The following is a 20,050-nucleotide window of genomic DNA, read 5'->3' on the forward strand; positions in this document are numbered from 1 at the left end:
GTAAATAACCTTTTCTTATCTTGCACAGATGAGGCAGATTTAAACCTACTTTCCTTACCTAGTTGGTCTCTTCCTTTCACGTCAAGTCTAGGTTCACACTACTTGCGATGTACTGCAAATTTAGTCTGTTTTTTTGTCCTGTGTAAAGTGCAAGTTTGCCATGCGATTTTACTGCAATTTTTCCACTAATTTCAGGAGGCAGATAGTGAACAGATTGCAGAGATGTGAACTGTGTGCTGTGAGTTTACTGCACATTCAACTGAAGCCTATGAAAATAAAATTCGCTCTGCACTACAGGAATTTGCATCACACCCGCAGTCAACATGCACAGTACCCTTTTTTTTCATGCACCAAACTCACAACACATTGATGACGCATCAACCCCGCTGGATGTGATCAGAGCAGTTAGGGCTTACCTAGCTGAGACCTCTTCCTCCAAAAGCTGAGCAGGGGTCAGTCTGTTCATAGCATGTTATATGTTACACCCTTAATATGGGTGTAACATGGTATGAAAGGTGAAATTATCCTTTTAAGGATTTATTTTGTAGGCCTGCATAGCTGCCACCTGGTCTCCTGTTCAAACCTACTCAGTTTTACCGGGTGGATATCCCAGACTCTGCTGATGTCAGCTTTGGCTGCAAGGATCCTTCAAGCTGGCATCTGAGAGTTTTGGGATTCATTGCCCCTTGTTTTCTTGTGGGTCTGTTTGCTGTTGTTTTCTATATTGTTACCCACCACTCAGTGTATTGCTTGGGTACATCCCATGTTTGAGACTACACATCCTGTATCCTGTACTATGTGATTAAAATAATGGAAATTCTCATTGATTGACTTGTAAATTCCCTATTTCGTTCACAGGCCCCTGAAGGTAGTGACATATAACCTTTGGTCTGTGAACACACTGAATACACATCCTGTGTTCTGTACTGTGCTCCAAGATATGGAATTTATAGTTAAGTCAAAATTCACATTTTGAGGGACGTAGGATCTGGTTTAGGAAAATCATTGGTTATGCTGCCTCCTACAGAAGAATTGTATGTTAAAAAAAGGATTTTTAGGATAAATATCTTGAACGGATGTAATATCTCCCACAAGATCCCTGCTCAGTTTAGCTTGGTATCTTTCCTCAGCTCTACTGCTTTTCAAGACCTCGTAGACGTATTTTCTTCCATCAGCTGGTACTTGTAATTCAGACAAAATGTCAAGTCAGCGCAGGTTTTCCAAAGTTGCATATTGACCTCTCTTCTTTCTTTTTTTTTTCTGGGCTTGGTGTAATTGTTACAATTAACGCTGTTCATGTTTTTAGTCACTGTTTGTGCTTGTCTTGTCCCTTGCTCCGAGCAGTGGAGCGGCAAGTTACTGACCTTTCCATCCACTAGCCGCCTATTCTGTCATCGCTTCTTGAGACCTAACTGGAAGCGACATTACTGAAGGGTGGGTTCTGGCTGGTACCTGGCAAGGCTGCATCTTTTTCTTCTAACGCACCTTTACAGAGCACACTGGGGGACACGGTACAACACAATCTTTTGCATTTCTCCTGCCTGCAGTGATTGGTCGTGTGGCCTGATCGCTCTTGGCCCCTTGCCTGGTCACTACCCACTCAGTGGTAAAAAACCCCCCTCTGGTTGGTTAGTCGTTGAGCAGTTTTGGCAGATTATATGTACTTTGGGTCCTTTGTTTGCTTCTTCTGGTACATTTTCATGCCTGACTCCAAGCACAGTGGTGGCCCAGTTACCACTAATAAACCACTTGCACAATCTGCTTTCTGTGTCTACTCTGGCTGAAGATTGCAGTCTGTGAATTGGACAGCTCAAATTTTGTGATTCCTGCAAATTTGTCTCCCTGTGTCAATCGTCAACTATGTCAGCCTACAGTTATATCACTGTTGAGGCCTTCTCCACCATTTGGAGAATTTTGTACAGCTTTCCCAGTTGGTGACTGAATACAACTGCAGCACCCCATTTCCTTGGGTGCTGCCGCCGCCATCTAGGGTATGGGAATCAGGAAGTGGAGCCTTGCGGCTACACTTCCCCCGTTCCCGCATGCGCGAGTCGCGCTGCGCAATAAGGATGGTCCCCGCTGTCTCTGGGATCCGTGTGTTTCCCAGCAGACAGCAGGGGACCCGCAGGAAGTGGCGTAAATATCCGCAGATTCTGCGGATATCTATGCCGGAAGTGGGTGCAAATACCTGTACTATACAGGTATCTGCACCCCCCTGAAAGGTGCCAATTGTAGCGTCGGACCAGGGGGAAGGTTCCAATGAGCAGAAGCTCCACTTTAGGGTGGAGCTCCGCTTTAAACACCACTGTGTTTTTTATTTTTTGCTAAATAAACTAAAAAGAGCCATAAAATTTTTTTGGAGGGGAAACATTTTTCTGCTATGCAAGTAATACTACATGTGAGACTAGAACAGCTGCACTAAGAACTAGTGATCTCACACCAACATCAAATAAATAAAAAAAAATAGTGCGCTCATTCAACTTGTGTATGATTCCAATAAGCTTATGAACTCAAACACATATCGTGAAATAAAATACAAAATCTCAAAGCATAAAGGAGAAATTGATCGTGCAATATTGCTTGAAAATGCGTTTTTATTAAACAAATGCCCACTCACATAGCCCGATGCCCAGCCTGTGACGTCCCTTCCCGTATCTCCGTAAAGCCACAAGAAGCAGTGAGGAGGCGAGTTCTTGGTATAATAGTATTTCGAGCTATTCACAAGATGACTATGTGAGTGTGCATTTTTTGTTTGATAATGCATTTTTAACCACTTCCCGACCGCCGCACGACGATGTACGTCGACAGAATGGCACGGGCAGGCATAAGGACGTACATGTACGTCCTTGCCTTCCCGCGGGTCGGGGGCCCGATCGGGCCCCCGCCCGGTGCCTGCGGCGGTCGGTATTCGTTCGGGAGCGATCCCGGACGAGGGGGCGGCCATTCATTCATGGCCACCCCCTCGCGATCGCTCCCGACGAATAGAAATCCTTCGTGACATCACTTCCTCTCCTGTAATGTAAACACAGGAGAGGAAGTGATGTATTCTCTCCTCCGTGTCGGTATTTTTCGTTCCGACACCGAGGAGAGAGGATCGGTGAGTTGCACCAACACGTCACTACACAGTAGAACATGCCAGGCACACTCACACCCCCCCGATCACCCCCCCAATTACCCCTGCCCCCAGTCACAGTGACACCAATGTCATTTTTTTTTTTTTTTTTTTTTTGCATTAGTGTCATTTGTGACTGTAATAACTGTTAGGGCAGTTAGGGTTAGCCCCCTTTAGTTCTAATGTGCCCCCCTAAGCCCCCAATAAAGGTTTAACCCCGTGATCACCCCCCGTCGCCAGTGTCACTAAGGCTGGGTTCACATTGCAGCGGTTTATGAGAACGAATGTGATTCGCACTGCAGTGCAAATCACATCCGATCTCTGTGCGATTCGAGTTCAGCCATACAGATAGTATGGCTGAATTCGCATCGCACCCGCCGCAAATTCGCACGGGACCCTTTTTTTGGCCCGCAGCAGAATCGGATCGCATGGGTGTTCACACCATGCGATCCGAGTTTGCAGATCGCACTGCGATATGCGAACTGATCTGGGGGTGTCATTAACATTTCACTGACACTCCCAGCAGTTCGCATAGGGCAGTGTGAACTGCCGCCGGGAGGCATGCGATGCGGGAACCCGCCGCGGATTCGTGGCGTTCCCGCATCGCTCCAGTGTGAACCCAGCCTAATAAGCGATCATTTTTCTGATCGCTGTATTAGTGTCACAGGTGACGCTAGTTAGGCAGGTAGGTATTTAGGTTCGCCGCAGCTTTTTATAGCGCCAGGGACCCCCATATACTACCGCATAAAGCCCCCTGATTGCCCCCTAGTTAACCCTTTCACCAGTGATCACCATATAACTGTTACAGGTGACGCTGGTTGGTTAGTTATTTTTTTATAGTTTCAGGGCACCCGCCATTTATTACCTAATAAAGGTTTAACCCCCTGATCACCCGGCGGGTGTCATTTGTGACTGTAATAACTGTTAGGGCAGTTAGGGTTAGCCCCCTTTAGTTCTAAAGTACCCCCCTAACCCCCCCAATAAAGGTTTAACCCCGTGATCACCCCCCGTCGCCAGTGTCACTAAGGCTGGGTTCACATTGCAGCGGTTTATGAGAACGGATGTGATTCGCACCGCACTGCAGTGCAAATCACATCCGATCTCTGTGCGATTCGAGTTCAGCCATACAGATAGTATGGCTGAATTCGCGTCGCACCCGCCGCAAACTCGCATGGGACCCTTTTTTTGGTCTGCAGCAGAATCGGATCGCATGGGTGTTCACACCATGCGATCCAAGTTTGCAGATCGCACTGCGATATGCGAACTGATCTGGGGGTGTCATTAACATTTCACTGACACTCCCAGCAGTTCGCAAAGGGCAGTGTGAACTGCCGCCGGGAGGCATGCGATGCGGGAACCCGCCGCGGATTCGTGGCGTTCCCGCATCGCTCCAGTGTGAACCCAGCCTAATAAGCGATCGTTTTTCTGATCGCTGTATTAGTGTCACAGGTGACGCTAGTTAGGTAGGTATTTAGGTTCGCCGCAGCTTTTTATAGCGCCAGGGACCCCCATATACTACCGCATAAAGCCCCCTGATTGCCCCCTTAGTTAACCCTTTCACCAGTGATCACCATATAACGGTTACAGGTGACGCTGGTTGGTTAGTTATTTTTTTATAGTTTCAGGGCACCCGCCATTTATTACCTAGTCTCACTAGTGTACCCCTAAATTTAGGGGTGTCTACTTTCCAAAATGGGGTCATTTGGGGGGGGGGGGGTTTGTGCCATCTTGGCATTTTATGGCCTTCAAAACTGTAACGCCCTTAGAAAGCCTGAAGGCGGTGCTTGGTTTTCGGGGCCCCGTACGCGGCTAGGCTCCCAAAAAGTCCCACATATGTGGTATCCCCGTACTCAGGAGAAGCAGCAGAATTTATTTTGGGGTGTCATTTCACATATGCCCATGGCATGCGTGAGCAATATATAATTTAGTGACAACTTTGTGGGAAAAAAAAAAAAGGTTGTAATTTTCCCGCAACTTGTGGCAAAATATAAAATATTCCATGGACTCAACATGCCTCTCAGCAAATAGCTTGGGGTGTCTACTTTCTAAAATGGGGTCATTTGTGGGGGTTTTGTGCCATCTTGGCATTTTATGGCCTTCAAAACTGTAATAGGTAGTGAGAAGTGAACTCAAAAATTTCTGCCCTTAGAAAGCCGGAAGGCGGTGCTTGGTTTTCAGGGCCCCGTACGCGGCTAGGCTCCCAAAAAGTCCCACATATGTGGTATCCCCGTACTCAGGAGAAGCAGCAGAATTTATTTTGGGGTGTCATTTCACATATACCCATAGCATGTGTGAGCAATATATCATTTAGTGACAACTTTGTGTAAAAAAAAAAAAATAATTTTTTTTTTGTCATTATTCAATCGCTTGAGGCAAAAAAATAAAATATTCAATGGGCTCAACATGCCTCTTATCAATTTCCTTAGGGGGTCTACTTTCCAAAATGGGGTCATTTGGGGGGGGTTTGTACTGCCCTGCCATTTTAGCACCTCAAGAAATGAGATAGGCAGTCGTAAACTAAAAGCTGCGTAAATTCCAGAAAACGTACCTTAGTTTGTAGATGTGACAACTTTTGCGCAAACCAATAAATATACAATTATTGACTTTTTTTTTACCAAAGACATGTGGCTGAATACATTTTGGCCTAAATGTATGACTAAAATTGAGTTTATTGGATTTTTCTAATAACAAAAAGTAGAAAATATCATTTTTTTTCTAAATTTGTGGTCTTTTTACGTTTATATCGCAAAAAATAAAAATCGCAGAGGCAATCAAATACCATCAAAAGAAAGCTCTATTTGTGGGAAGAAAAGGACGCAAATTTTGTTTGGGTACAACATTGCATGACCGCGCAATTACCAGTTAAAGCAGCGCAGTGCCAAATTGTAAAAAGACCTCTGGTCATTGACCAGCAAAATGGTCCGGTCTGAAAGTGGTTAAGCAACGTTGCCCAATTTCTCCTTTATGCTTTGAGCAACTTTAGAGGAGCAGCTCTCGGCGCACTGGATGTGAATAATAGAGGACCCAGGATACAGCGGCGTTCCTTTCAGAAATACTAAAGACCATTTTTACAAAGGCGTGACCTAAGGTGAGCGGGCAATTCACCTAGAGGTGATGATGGTGGATTATGTATCACTGACTGATTACGCTTAAGTGGTACATGTTGGAGCAAGTTTTTTTCTCCATTAAACATCCAAGTTTTAAATATTGTTAACACTTGTATCACTTATCCCCATTTGTTTTGTTTCTTTCACCACTGTGTCATATATTATAATTCATGTTTTTTGTTATGCTGCCAAGGCATCAATGGTAGCTCTTTTTTTTTTTTATAGCTTTTGTATTTTATTTCATGATATGTGTTTGAGTTTATCACAAGCTTATTGGGTTCATACACAAGTTAAATGAGGGCATGATTTTTTTTATTATTTAAAATTCTCTTAGTTCCTGTTATGTAATTTTGTAAACATGTGATTTTTCTCCTTCACTGATGTGCGCTGATGAGGCAGCACTGTTGGGGATCAGTGTCCTGTTTCAGTGTGGATTTGCCAGTTTTCGGCTCTCTTCACATGCAGTCAGCATTGCCAATGACCTGCAAATCTTGTTTACATTGTGATCAGTTGTGATTGGACATAGTTGATCATGCTGTAAAGAGCAACGCTTATTGGCTCTTTACCACAATCTTTGATCAACTGCTTCCAAAAGATGCAGCAATCACAGATCACTGCTGATGCGTGCTGCAGGGGGCGCACAGGCAGCACGAGCACAAGAGGACATCATATGAAATCTGTATAATAATAATATGATGGCCTCCCAGCAAAGTGTAGCTGTCTTTCGGGTATAGCATGGTCATGAAGGGGTTAAGGAAGAACTTCGTTAAAACCAGCAACTCTTGGAACAATGAACACTTTGGTCAGGGCTATGTAACATAATAAATAACGGAATCCGTTCAGTGCAACACATACAATAAATAAATGTCCATAGAAAATCCAAATCCATGAGAGAGCAAATGATGCTAAACTGAGATGAACAGCCTCCAAGTGTAAGGTGCCTGATGACAAATTGAGTACAGCCCATCCACCACACTCACCTCATAGATTCAACCCGAAAGGGTCACTTTGCATTTTCCCACACCATGGGGTAAAGACTGACCACAATCAGATAATGATGTTATAGCCACACTCTCCAGCTATAGATGATCATAGAAGGGGCTGCTGGTCACTTTTATATGAACTGATTTGTTGCTACAACCACAAATGGCAGGATCAGAGAAACCTGATGCAGCTGAGCTGTCCAAACACTTGTCTGTGTCTGTGGTGGATGGGCTGTACTCACCGTATCACTGTCTCGTCTCTCATCAGGCACCTTACACTTGGAGGCTGTTCATCTCAGTTTAGCATTATTTTCTCTTTCATGGACATTTTTTGATTTGATTTTCTATGGACATTTATTGTATGTGTTTTATGTTGCCCTACGTGGATTTTGTTTTGGAGTTTTTGTTTTTTGGATTATCCTTGTAGTGTTCAGATAGCAACCATATATATATATATATATATATATATTAATTTTTTTTTTTATTATTGTTTATCTGCACTGAATATTTGTTATCACTATATAATGTATAGAGTGCAGGGGTCAGGAGTAAGCAACATGCAAAAGAAAATAGAGTGCAGCAGTCAGGATGAACCCTTTGTTCCCACTGGAGTCCCCCCTTATATCAAAGTCCCCAGTATTTCCCAATACGTCAGGGTTCCAAGAGTCCTCACCCCTAATTCAGAATGCCCCACTTACATCAGAGTCCACAGACTTCGTCCTTATACAAGAGTTCCTAGGGTTCCCCCCTACATCAGAGTCTTTGGGGTTCCCTTTTACATCAGAGTTTCCCCTCACATTGAGTCTGCAAGGTCCCTCTTTACAGTGCAAGAGAGAACTCTGTGGGCCCTGATGTAAAAGGGAACACTGTGGTGTAAAGGAGAGCGCTGTGGAGGGGGGATTACATCAGTAACCACAGATCACCTTCCGCAGAGTGAATATATGAAGGTAAGGGGGACCTTTTTAGCAGGTTCCCCCTCCCCCTTACCTTGACGTATTCACCCAACCCCCCCCCCCCCCCCCCTTACATCAGTGTCCTGACCTGTTATTAGTGCATTCCCACTGACCATCTATAATTGCTTACTGGGCACTGAGGGCAGGCCTTTGTCTTTTGATCCTCCACTTCTTACGATTTGAGTCCTGCATTAGCGCTCCCACTCCCCTTCCCCCTCCTTTGATTGCATTCAGGTTTGCATTTAGGAAAAGGTGCCATGAAGCTGGCCCACTGCAATTTTTTTTGACAGGCAGTGGTTGCCCTTTACCGCACATTTACGGACAGTGGAAAAAGCAGCATTTATTTTTTAATGAACTGTAAATTTATGGGTGGTTCACAATCTCCTGCAGGAGCCTGTAAAGCATTTCACCCGTGATCAGTAGTACATTCAGAACTATAAGCCATCTGCGTTGGAAGATGGTACTCGTCAATCACTCACAGGACACTGGCGTGGCTGTGTGAACAGAGCCCCGTACGTTCGCAAAAAGTGACAGGGAGAAGAACCTCCACCTGCTGACAATCTGGGGGGGGTGAGGCGTCAGGACCTAGAACATGTTACCTGTTCCAACCTAAATATGGGTGGAACATAACGTAACATGTTCCAAAAGTGAATTTTCCTTTGCAAGGACTGGAAATGCCCAGAAAAGGCTTTTCCCTCCTATAAAGTTTTCTGGTCCTTTACCCATATATGGAGGGGTTTAAGTGGTCTTACCCCACAGAGGCTATAGACCCTCCCATGCCTTGCGTTAACAAAGCCACAACTGTTTTGAGGGAAGAGGCTCATTCAAAAAAAATTCATTTGGGAGCCTCTTTCATCCTTCTCCTTTCTCTGCTTTTCAAAGTTAAGTTTCCAGTTCAGCAGCTCTGTTACCGGAGTCTGTCCACTTGTGAAAGCTGCCTGGGGTTTGCATTCTGTCATCGTAACACACTGGATAGACAGCCAACCTTAACCTCTTCCCACCCAAGGTACGTCATACGACGTCCTTGATTTTGCGGGGGTATATCTGAATGATGATGGTGTTGCGCTACCTGAACTAAATATAATTAGAGTGCCTTATACTAGAAAAATAAATTCTATCTAAAAACCAGCTACCCTATCTTAAATGCAAATTAAGGTGCCTAGTGCTTTGTTGATAATATTAAATGGGTGACATATTTATAACAGCAAGAAAAAAAAAAAAATTTTTTTTATCTTGCTCCACCAAGTTAGTCCAAAAAACAAAGAGTATCCAATGTGTTATAAAACATAAATTCCAGAAATCATGTGTTATATATAAACATAAATAACTTCAAGTAGAAGGAAAAATATTCCATAAAGTGAAAAATATCTTATATTAAGACGTGCAATTCATAGTGTATACTTAAACACAGAAAGTTTGTAAAATACAATCTTTAGTGAAATTAAATAAGGTGACCAGTGATTGTTAGTTCCGTAATCTTCTTAATAATAAAAAAATATATATAAGTAAATAAAACAGTCTATATGTGAACTGGAATAAAGTGCTCAGTGACTTATTCAGTGCTTCTCAAAAAACAGGTGCCAGCAATCGTGTTTTGTGATTCCTGTGTCTCCAGTATACACGGCACACCAGGTAGAATGGCCCCTTACCTTACTGCTGTAAGGTAAACAGCAAATCAAGCAGCCAAAAAAAGGGGTCCAGGGATTCTATCCCAATTCCTAGCCGATGGATATTGGCCCCCTCAATTAGGTTTTTTCCTCAGACAGTTTCCATATGAATCTTTGACTTCAATGTAACTCCCAGAGGTCTCATAGGAAAGAAAGAGGTATACTCCGATGGTGAAGTACGTTCGTAAATTTTATTGTAAAGATATATAAAAAGAGGTACTCACAAACATGTAGTAAAATACGGTAAGCGTAGTAAAAAACGGACGAGCGTTCCGCTCGTGTTTGCGAACGTCACTTCCGGTATCCTTGTTCCGACGCGTATCGTCACTAGTCACGTGACTTCATCAGGAAGGTCACGTGACTAGTGACGATACGCGTCGGAACAAGGATACCGGAAGTGACGTTCGCAAACACGAGCGGAACGCTCGTCCGTTTTTAAGCTGCATTTTACTACATGTTTGTGAGTACCTCTTTTTATATATCTTTACAATAAAATTTACGAACGTACTTCACCATCGGAGTATACCTCTTTCTTTCCTATGAGACCTCTGGGAGTTACATTGAAGTCAAAGATTCATATGGAAACTGTCTGAGGAAAAAACCTAATTGAGGGGGCCAATATCCATCGGCTAGGAATTGGGATAGAATCCCTGGACCCCTTTTTTTGGCTGCTTGATTTGCTGTTTACTTTACAGCAGTAAGGTAAGGGGCCATTCTACCTGGTGTGCCGTGTATACTGGAGACACAGGAATCACAAAACACGATTGCTGGCACCTGTTTTTTGAGAAGCACTGAATAAGTCACTGAGCACTTTATTCCAGTTCACATATAGACTGTTTTATTTACTTATATATATATTTTTTTATTATTAAGAAGATTACGGAACTAACAATCACTGGTCACCTTATTTAATTTCACTAAAGATTGTATTTTACAAACTTTCTGTGTTTAAGTATACACTATGAATTGCACGTCTTAATATAAGATATTTTTCACTTTATGGAATATTTTTTCCTTCTACTTGAAGTTATTTATGTTTATATATAACACATGATTTCTGGAATTTGTTTTATAACACATTGGATACTCTTTGTTTTTTGGACTAACTTGGTGGAGCAAGATAAAAAAAAAAATTTTTTTTTTCTTGCTGTTATAAATATGTCACCCATTTAATATTATCAACAAAGCACTAGGCACCTTAATTTGCATTTAAGATAGGGTAGCTGGTTTTTAGATAGAATTTATTTTTCTAGTATAAGGCACTCTAATTATATTTAGTTCAGGTAGCGCAACACCATCTGTTTGATTTTTAATTTACTATCTGGGGGTTAGGGTTCATACCCCTGTCGGTAGTTTGCTGCAACCTACCCTTATAAATAGTTTAGGCCCTTGACGACAGCGCAGGGATACCTTAATTCAAATATCTGAATGATGCCTGCAGCTACAGGCATCATTCAGATATTGTCTTGTTCAGCCGGCGATTCCCTATACCATAAGACTGATCATAGCAGCTGTTTTGCTGCTTGATCTTACTTATGGGCGGCGAGAAGGGATGCCGCCCTCTGATACTTCTACCGACTCACCGCTTCCATCAGTGACACAGAGACAGGATCCGCTGACCCTAGATGGTGACCATAGATATTTCCGGTGGACCAGATGGTTAAAGGAGTGTCTATGATCGTGCAGAGGTCGGGGCGCGATGTTATGATGTCACGCCTGGCCTCTGCGTTCAAACAAAAACAGCGCCGCCGCGGCTGGAAAGCCGAGATCGTTTATTTTTTATTTCAGGCTTTTGTGTTATTCTATATTGCTTGCTACAAAACTGAGAACTCATGGAGTGAAATAGGTTTATAGGGGAGATGTCCCAGAGCAGCAAGACCTCACATGCTTGCCAGTGTCCACCTAAAGGTACAAACCTTAAAAAGAGTGTATATGAATAAGTTGCCTGTGACCTGTACTATACTTTTAAGTTATGGATATACTGGTAGGAATTTCACTGTTTGCAGTGGCTACATGACATTCACCTCTACCTTTGCATATGGAAAATAGATGCACTTCGTCATTCAGATGGGCCCAGAAAGTGTGCTCCAATATCTAATTCCACCATTTCTTGGAAGAGCCATTAGATCATCCTTTATGGTCTCAAGGAATGGATCCCCCTCCCTTTACTATCACAGTACACTCCACCAGGGCAATGAATACTTCTTGGGCATTTCAACATCTGTTTCCCAGGTAGGGCTGTGACCTGGCCTTTATTCAACAAGTTCTAGATGTTCTACCAAGAAGGGTCTTCCCTCTGTTCTGATGCCATCTTTAGACATAAGGTTTTACAGTCAGCTCTTTAAACTGCACACAGTTCCTTATTGTTGCTGGGCCCGTGTTACTTTGTTATATAAATGGGAAACGTGGCATGTAAGAAACCTTTTTATAGTCTTTTAGAACAAGGTTATTTGGAGGCCGTAACCTTGATATGTTGCCCACCATGATCTCTTACTTTTATTGAATGAAGTAACTGTTTTAGCTTTAGGTGAAATTTTGCATGGTGCCCAAGAAGATTTTTCTCCATTGTTTGTTGTCATGAAAGTTAGTGCATCTGGAAAGTATTCAAAGCACTTCACTTTTTCCACATTTTGTTATGTTACAGCCTTATTCCAAAATGGATTAAATTATTTTCCTCAATTCTACAAACACAAACGATACCCCATAATGACAACGTGAAAGACGTTTGTTTGAAATCTTTGCAATTTAAAAAAAAATAAAGAACAAAATAAATCACGCACATAAATATTCACAGCCTTTGCCATGAAACGCAAAATTGAGCTCAGGTGCATCCTGTTTCCACTGATCATCCTTGAGATGTTTCTACAACTTGATTGGCGTCCACCTGTGGAAAATTCAGTTAATTTGGAAAGTCGCACACCTGTCTATATAAGATCCCACAGTTAACAGTGCTTGTTAGAGCACAAACCAAGCCATGAAGTCCAAGGAATTGTCTGTAGACTTCATAGACAGGATTGTATGGAGGCAAAGATCTGGGGAAGGGTACATAAAAATGTATGCATCATTAAAGGTCCCATCATCCGTACATGGAAGAAGTTTGGAACTACCAGGACTCTTCCTAGAGAAGGCCGCCCAGCCAAACTGAGCTATCGGGACCTTTAGCCATGGAAGCGACGATGAATAGATCGGTCACTGACAGAGCTCCAGCGTTTCCCTGTGGAGCGAGGAGAACCTTCCAGAAGAACAACCATATCTGCAGCACTCCACCAATCAGGCCTGTATTGTAAAGTGGCCAGACAAAAGCCACTCCTCAGTAAAAAGCACATGACGGTCTGCCTGAAGTTTGCCAAGATCATGAGAAACCCAATTCTCTAGTCTGATGAAACCAAGATTGAACTCTTTGGCCTGAATGGCAAGCATCATTTCTGGAGGAAACCAGGCATCGTTCATCATCTGGCTAATACCGTTTTTCAGTCGCAGTAACTGGGAGACTATTTAGGATCGATGGAAAGCTAAATGCAGCTATGTACAGAGACCTCCTTAATGAAAACCTGCTCCAGAGCGCTCTGAACCTCAGACTGGGCTGAAGGTTCATCTGCCAACAGGATAACGACCCTAAGCACACAGCCAAAAAACAAAAACAAAGGAGTGGCTACGGGACAACTCTGAATGTCCTTGAGGGACCCAGACTTGAACCAGATTTAACATCTTTGGAGAGATCTGAAAATAACTGTGCCCGACGCTCCCCATCCAACCTGATGGAGCTTGTGAGTTCCTGCGAAGGAGAATAGGATAAACTGCCCAAAAATAGGTGTGCCAAGCTTGTAGCATTATATCCAAAAAGACTTGAGGCTGTAATTGGAGCCAAAGGGGCTTCAAAAAAGTGTTGAGCAAAGGCTGTGAATAAAAATAATTGATAAAGCACAATTTGTGTGCGAAACATGTAAGTCGTGCCTCCCTTGTACATGTAGTGTGCTGCATGTTCTTAATAGGTTTATGTGAATAAAGGCATTTGGATCTCAGTTTGGTATGTAGCCATCCAGACTTTCCTTTCATTAAAGGCTGTGAATACTTATGTGAATGGTATTTTTTCGTTATTTTTAGTAAATTTGCAGATTTCAAACAAACTTCTTTCATGTTGTCATTATGGGGTATTTGTAGAATTTTGAGGAAAATAATGAATTTAATCCATTTTGGAATAAGGCTTTAACATAACAAAAATGTGGAAAAAGTGAAGCGCTGTTAATCCTTTACCAGATGCACTGTATATGGGTTATAGGATAAGGTTCACTATGCTAGGGCAGTGAGGGCTCAGGCCTGTTATATCTGTAAGTCTGATACCTGGTCTCTTGTTCATACTTTTTTCTATGTATTTTATTTTTTTTGGTTTTTTTTTTTAAAACTGGAAGCATTTGCAAGTGGTTCTTCCAACAGTTTTATTTTATTTATTATTTTTGTTTTTTTAATATAGGTTTGTAGGCCTCACCATACCCTGCCAGACAGCCCCTGTCTGAGCTTTCTTTATATATGAGTAAGGGATAGTCAATCGGCCCAATTGCTGTTTACTCTCGAAAGACCAGGGACAACTCCTTGGTGTACCAATAATCCAGATAATATAGGAATGGAGAAACCCCCTAGGTGTGGGACTTTATAGGTACTACCATAGCCACATAAATAGAAACATAGAAAATGTATTATACAAAGAAAAAATACATACTTACAATATCAGAAAAACACAAATGGTCACGGATGCATAACAATGTACAAAACGTCATGGATAGGTATAATGGAGTAACCCAAACCCAACAACGTTTCAGAGATGAGTTGTATTCTCCTTCATCAGGGTTTTTTTTTGCAACTCTTTGTAACACCATATCTAAAAGATTTGAATAAAGGAATCAGCCAAAAAATCATAACAAGGACTGTTGTAATACCATTAGATAGTACAAAACATATACTTACATCCTAATCCACTAGAAAAGTACATATAAGCATCCAGAACAATTTTAAAATAAATGCGGAAGAGACGACATGACGCAGGGCCCAATATGAATCCCATCCAGCCAAGTATTCTTAGAGCGTATATAAATAGTGAACAAAAAAGGGAAAATTGGGGGGGTCGGGGGAATGATAATGAAATCCCCCCCCCCCACTCAATCACCTGTCCTATCAGCCACACTGCAGTCCAAAATATCAGACCAACAGGGGGCCAATATGTATACTGGGGCCCAAAAAGCTGGAGAATCTGCAAGGGGAAAACAAAAGGACATTACGAATATAAAAATTTATTTATTATTAATCTCTGTATATAGAGGGGTGCATATCATATCATATATAAAAATGCAGCCTCGCCTTAGTCAAATAGTGATGTCACTTACAGGCCACTAATGCAATGGAGAGGGACACATAAGAGGCCCCAGGGTCCCATACATTTACACTCACTGGTAGGTAAAAAACGAAAGAGAAAGATGTATGTATATTGAATCCCAAAAGGGGAGTACAGTAAAGCAAATAGTATAGTCGGATGTATATCCATACAGCATAACATGTCCAGATTGAATGAGAAATCCATCCATCCCAAAGGACATTAATTTTGACTAAACAAACATAATGAAATACCTGCACAGTCTGGGTTCAAAGCATGGCCCCAACGAATATGCCAAAATCGGCATCCGTCTCCAAGCCCTGCCTAACCTGTACTGAAGCAGCACTTTGATAGTAAGCCTAGCACAGCTGATCGGTCAAAAACGCCGATCAGCTGTGCATCAGCGGAGGGGCTCGACGCAGGGCCATCCCACCGGCGCGGGGAGTCTCGGCCAAAATAGCCATGAAAGCCAGTGGAGGGAATAACACCAGGTGTTAAAGGTGAAAAGTCCCGCCTAACTGTACGCCCCAAATGGGGACTGTCTCCCCACGCTGGGCACACATAAGGACAGGAGAGAATGTATGAAAAATTAAATGGCTGTAAATGAAACTAAAATTTAGTCAAAGCTGTATACATGGTCTATGGAGGAAGGAATAAGGGAGAACCCCGCGTCAGTGTCTCCACCGCATCGGGCAAAGAAATGGCAAGCCAGAGAGACACTGAAAGGAAGAGAAATAAATAATTGCCTTATAACATGGGTGTAATTTAAGAGATCAGGAAACTATATATACATGCAGAAAGCCCAATGAGCAAGAGATAGAAATTGCTCATATTACACTAGATCAGATGAAAACAAGCATATTCGCACAAACAGACCCCAGTTATTTCTCCATTCCTCCCGAATTGAACCCCTCCAAAAATGGTCTAAAGCAAACGGCCTCATTCAGGCCAGGGGGTCAGTTAGCCCTCAAAGCTTTTTTGACCAATCAGCTGTGCTAGGCTTACTATTTAAGTGCTGCTTCAGTACAGGTTAGGCAGGGCTTGGAGATGGATTTTGGCATACTCGTTGGGGCCATGCTTTGAACCCAGACTGTGCAGGTATTTCACTATGTTTGTTTAGTCAACATTAATGTCCTTTGGGATGGATGAATTTCTTATTCAATCTGGACATGTTATGCTGTATGGATATACATCCGGCTATACTATTTGCTTTACTGTACTCCCCTTTTAGGATTCAATATACATACATCTTTCTCTTCTGTTTTTTACCTGCCAGTGGGTGTAAATTTATGGGACCCTGGGGCCTCTGATGTGTCCCTCTCCATTGCATTAGTGGCCTGTAAGTGACATCACTATTTGACTATGGTGAGGCTGCATTTTTATATGATATGATATGCACCCCTCTATATACAGTCATTAATAATGAATACATTTTTCTATTCGTAGTGTCCTTTTGTTTTTTCCCTTGCAGATTCTCCAGCTTTTTGGGCCCCAGTATACATATTGGCCCCCTGTTGGTCTATTTTGGACTGCAGTGTGGCTGATAGGATAGGTGATTGAGTGGGGGATTTCATTAAGATTCCCCCTACCCCCCCCATTTTCCCTTTTTTGTTCACTATTTATATACTCTCTAAGAATACTTGCCTGGATGGGATTTATATTAGGCCCTGCGTCATGATGTCTCTTCCGCATTTATTTTAAAATAGTTCTGGATGCTTATATGTACTTTTCTAGTGATTAGGATGTAAGTATATATGTTGTACTATCTAATGGTATTACAAAAGTCCTTGTTGTTATTTTTTGGCTGATTCCTTTATTCAAATCTTTTAGATATGGTGTTACCTGCAAAAAAAAAAACCCTGATGAAGGAGAATACAACTCATCTCTGAAACGTTGTTGGGTTTGGGTTACTCCATTATACCTATCCATGACCTTTTGTACATTGTTAAGCATCCTTGACCATTTTTGTGTTTTTCTGATATTGTAACTATGTATTTTTTCTTTGTTTAATTATATATTTTTCTACTTATGTGGATATGGTAGTACCTATAAAGTCCCACACCTAGGGGGTTTCTCCATTCCTATATTTTTCTGGGGATGTGGTACACCTTCATAGCAGATTTATTTAGATAGCTCCTTTTCAATAATCCAGATAATGGTCACTATCGTGCATACTGCCTGATAAGGATTTCCATATTTGTATTGCATCTTTGACTTAAATGTTTGAAACCAGATTTTTAAGGTCTGTAGCTAGTCTAAACATGTTTTTTAGACGTGCATATGTTCCTTAAATGTGCTGTGCTAGAGGTGCTCTTCATAATGCCAAAGGGGAAGAAGAATGCACATTGCAGTATTTAACAGACTCTGAAAATAGACAGATTTTTAATCTTCACCATGTGTAAGGTACAAAACTCATAAGTTAAAATCAATCCTAGAGCACTTTCCCACAAGTTTTTCTATTTCAGAATCAATTGAAAAACCTGGAGTTTGTTGGTATGGTTCAACAATGTGACCTTTTCCACTTCCTCCAAAGATGCTTTGCTTGGGCCTGAGCAGCAAATTGCTAGGCCTTATCATTATTCTGTGGAGGAAGGGAAGCAGTTCACTAATTTTTAGTGTACCCTGATAGAAAGTAAAGTTTAGATCCACAATTTCAACACAACAGAGAAAATTATAGGTGAGGAGTATCAATTGGAGGTTCTAGGGACTTTCAAGAAACTCTGAATGGGCACAGTAAAGGTACCGTTTGTGTGTGTTTGTGTGTGTGTGTGTGTGTGTGTGTGTGTGGGGGGGGGGGGGTTGTGTTTTTTTTTTTACCTTTTTTTTCCTTTTACCTTTCCTGAAAAATTACTTCCAAAGTATAAATTGCCTGTTTTCTAATTCCCGAACTTCAGAAGGCTGAAATGATCAGGAATGTAGGCAGATTGTTGGCTGGGCAACACCAGATTGTCATTGTGTATTTGAAAGAATTTTAACTGTGGAAAAATAGTTCACACTTATCTTCACTTGTATTGAAACAGTTTTGCTATCTTTACCAGGCAGTACCTCCCACGGAATCCATGTCCAACACCTCAGTATCACCACCAGATGCCTCCACCTCATTCAGACACAGTGGAATTCTACCAGAGACTTTCTACAGAAACTCTTTTCTTTATCTTCTATTACCTGGAGGTATGATAATCCACAGGTTTAAATGACTGAATGATTGCAATAAATGACTTTATTTTTATTTTTTTTGTAAGCATTATATTGTCACGTAATATCTGCACCACTAGTGGGTATTTAGTAAAACGGTGTTCACTAACCCGTATCAAGCAAATTTACTGTGAGCTCTGACTTCTTAACCGTTTGCCGACCAGCCGCCGCAGTTGTACTGTGGCAACATGGCTCGGCTGCGCGAATCGCCGTTATGTTACGTCAGTAACAGATTTGGGCCACTAGGGGGGCGCCTGCTCGCCCACGGAACCAATGCAAGTGGCCGGCAGTTGCAATCACTGCCAGGCTCCCGCGATCGCTCGGGGCACACGGAGAACCAGGTTCTTGGTGTGTATATATATACACACAGTTTCCAGTCCTCTGAGGAGAGAACAGACAGATCGTATGTTCAGAGTATGAACAGCAATCTGTCACCTCCCCTGCACAGCGCCCGCCCCCTTCAGTTAGAACACACAATAGGGAACACATTAACCCCTTGATCGCTCCCTAATGTTAACCCCTTCACTGCCAGTGACATTTTTACAGTAATCAATGCATTTTCATAGCATTGCTTGCTGTATTACTGTCCGTGGTCCCAAAAATGTGTCAGAATTGTCTGACGTGTCTGCCATAATGTTGCAGTGCTGATAAAAATCGCATATCGCCCCCATTACTAGTAAAGAAAAAAAATTATAATAAAAATGCCATAAAGCTATCCCCTATTTTGTAGATGCTATAACTTTTGTGCAAACCAATCAATATACGCTTGTTGCGATTCTACAAAACTATGTAGTAGATTACATATCGGCCTAAACTGAGGAAAAACATTTTTATATATATATATATATATATATATATATATATATATATATTTTTTTTTTTTGGGGGGGGGGGGGTATTTATTATAGTAAAAAATATTGAATTTTTTTTTTTTTAAATTGTCGATTTTTTTTGTTTATAGCACAAAAAATAAAAACCGCAGAGGCAATCAAATATGACCAAAAGAAAGCTCTATTTGTGAGAAAAAAGGATGTAAATTTTGATTGGGTGCAACGCAGCACGACCGTGCAATTGTCAGTTACATCGCCGCAGTGCCGAATTGCAAAAAGTGCTCTGGTCAGGAAGGGGATAAAATCTTCCGGTGCTGAAGCAGTTAATCATGCATTAAGGGATGCAAGATTCATTGGGGTACATTGGGTTTTACTGCTTCATTCAGGAGATTGGCCACAGGCAAACCCCTTCCACTCCCCTGATACTTCAGTTTTTGCTAGTGTCCTAAAAGAACAGATGTCGTCTCTTCTGAGACAAACAAACTACTTTTTATCAAGATTCCTTTTCTTAATCATACATCACAATATACAGAGGACTTCATAGTCTTAACTACTTGGGTTATACGGCCATCCTCAGATGCATGGATATTGGACAAAGATGTTGGAATCCCTCCTCGCCTAAGCCTCAATTTTAGCTAGTCTCCTAAGGTGATGGATGATTTCTCTCTGAAGATCTCTTCTTGTCCTGCCCTTGAGGCTTGTTGTGGACACCCCTTATGGGGCAGTGAATAGCTTCATCTGGAACAGTCTCTTCAGCCATAAAGCCAAGAGTGACTGTACACTAACCCCCCATTGCAAGTGTAGGGATGGCCTGTACTGCTGCTTGTCGGTGCTGTAT

The 20,050-nt window shown here is 42.0% G+C and overlaps 1 protein-coding gene across 1 annotated transcript in view; it reads left to right on the forward strand.

Moving 5' to 3' along the window:
- CNOT3 (CCR4-NOT transcription complex subunit 3) overlaps positions 1-20,050 on the forward strand; it is a 292,476-nt gene that overhangs the window by 198,938 nt on the left and 73,488 nt on the right. Inside the window, exon 9 of the mRNA XM_077457069.1 lies at positions 18,226-18,358. Coding sequence (XP_077313195.1) covers positions 18,226-18,358 — 133 coding nt within the window. The remainder of the gene's footprint in view (positions 1-18,225; positions 18,359-20,050) is intronic.

Source organism: Lithobates pipiens, unplaced genomic scaffold, assembly GCF_037356315.1.
Source record: "Lithobates pipiens isolate NorthernLeopardFrog02 unplaced genomic scaffold, aLitPip1_a1.2 Scaffold_27, whole genome shotgun sequence".
In the NCBI taxonomy this organism is placed as follows: domain Eukaryota; kingdom Metazoa; phylum Chordata; class Amphibia; order Anura; family Ranidae; genus Lithobates; species Lithobates pipiens.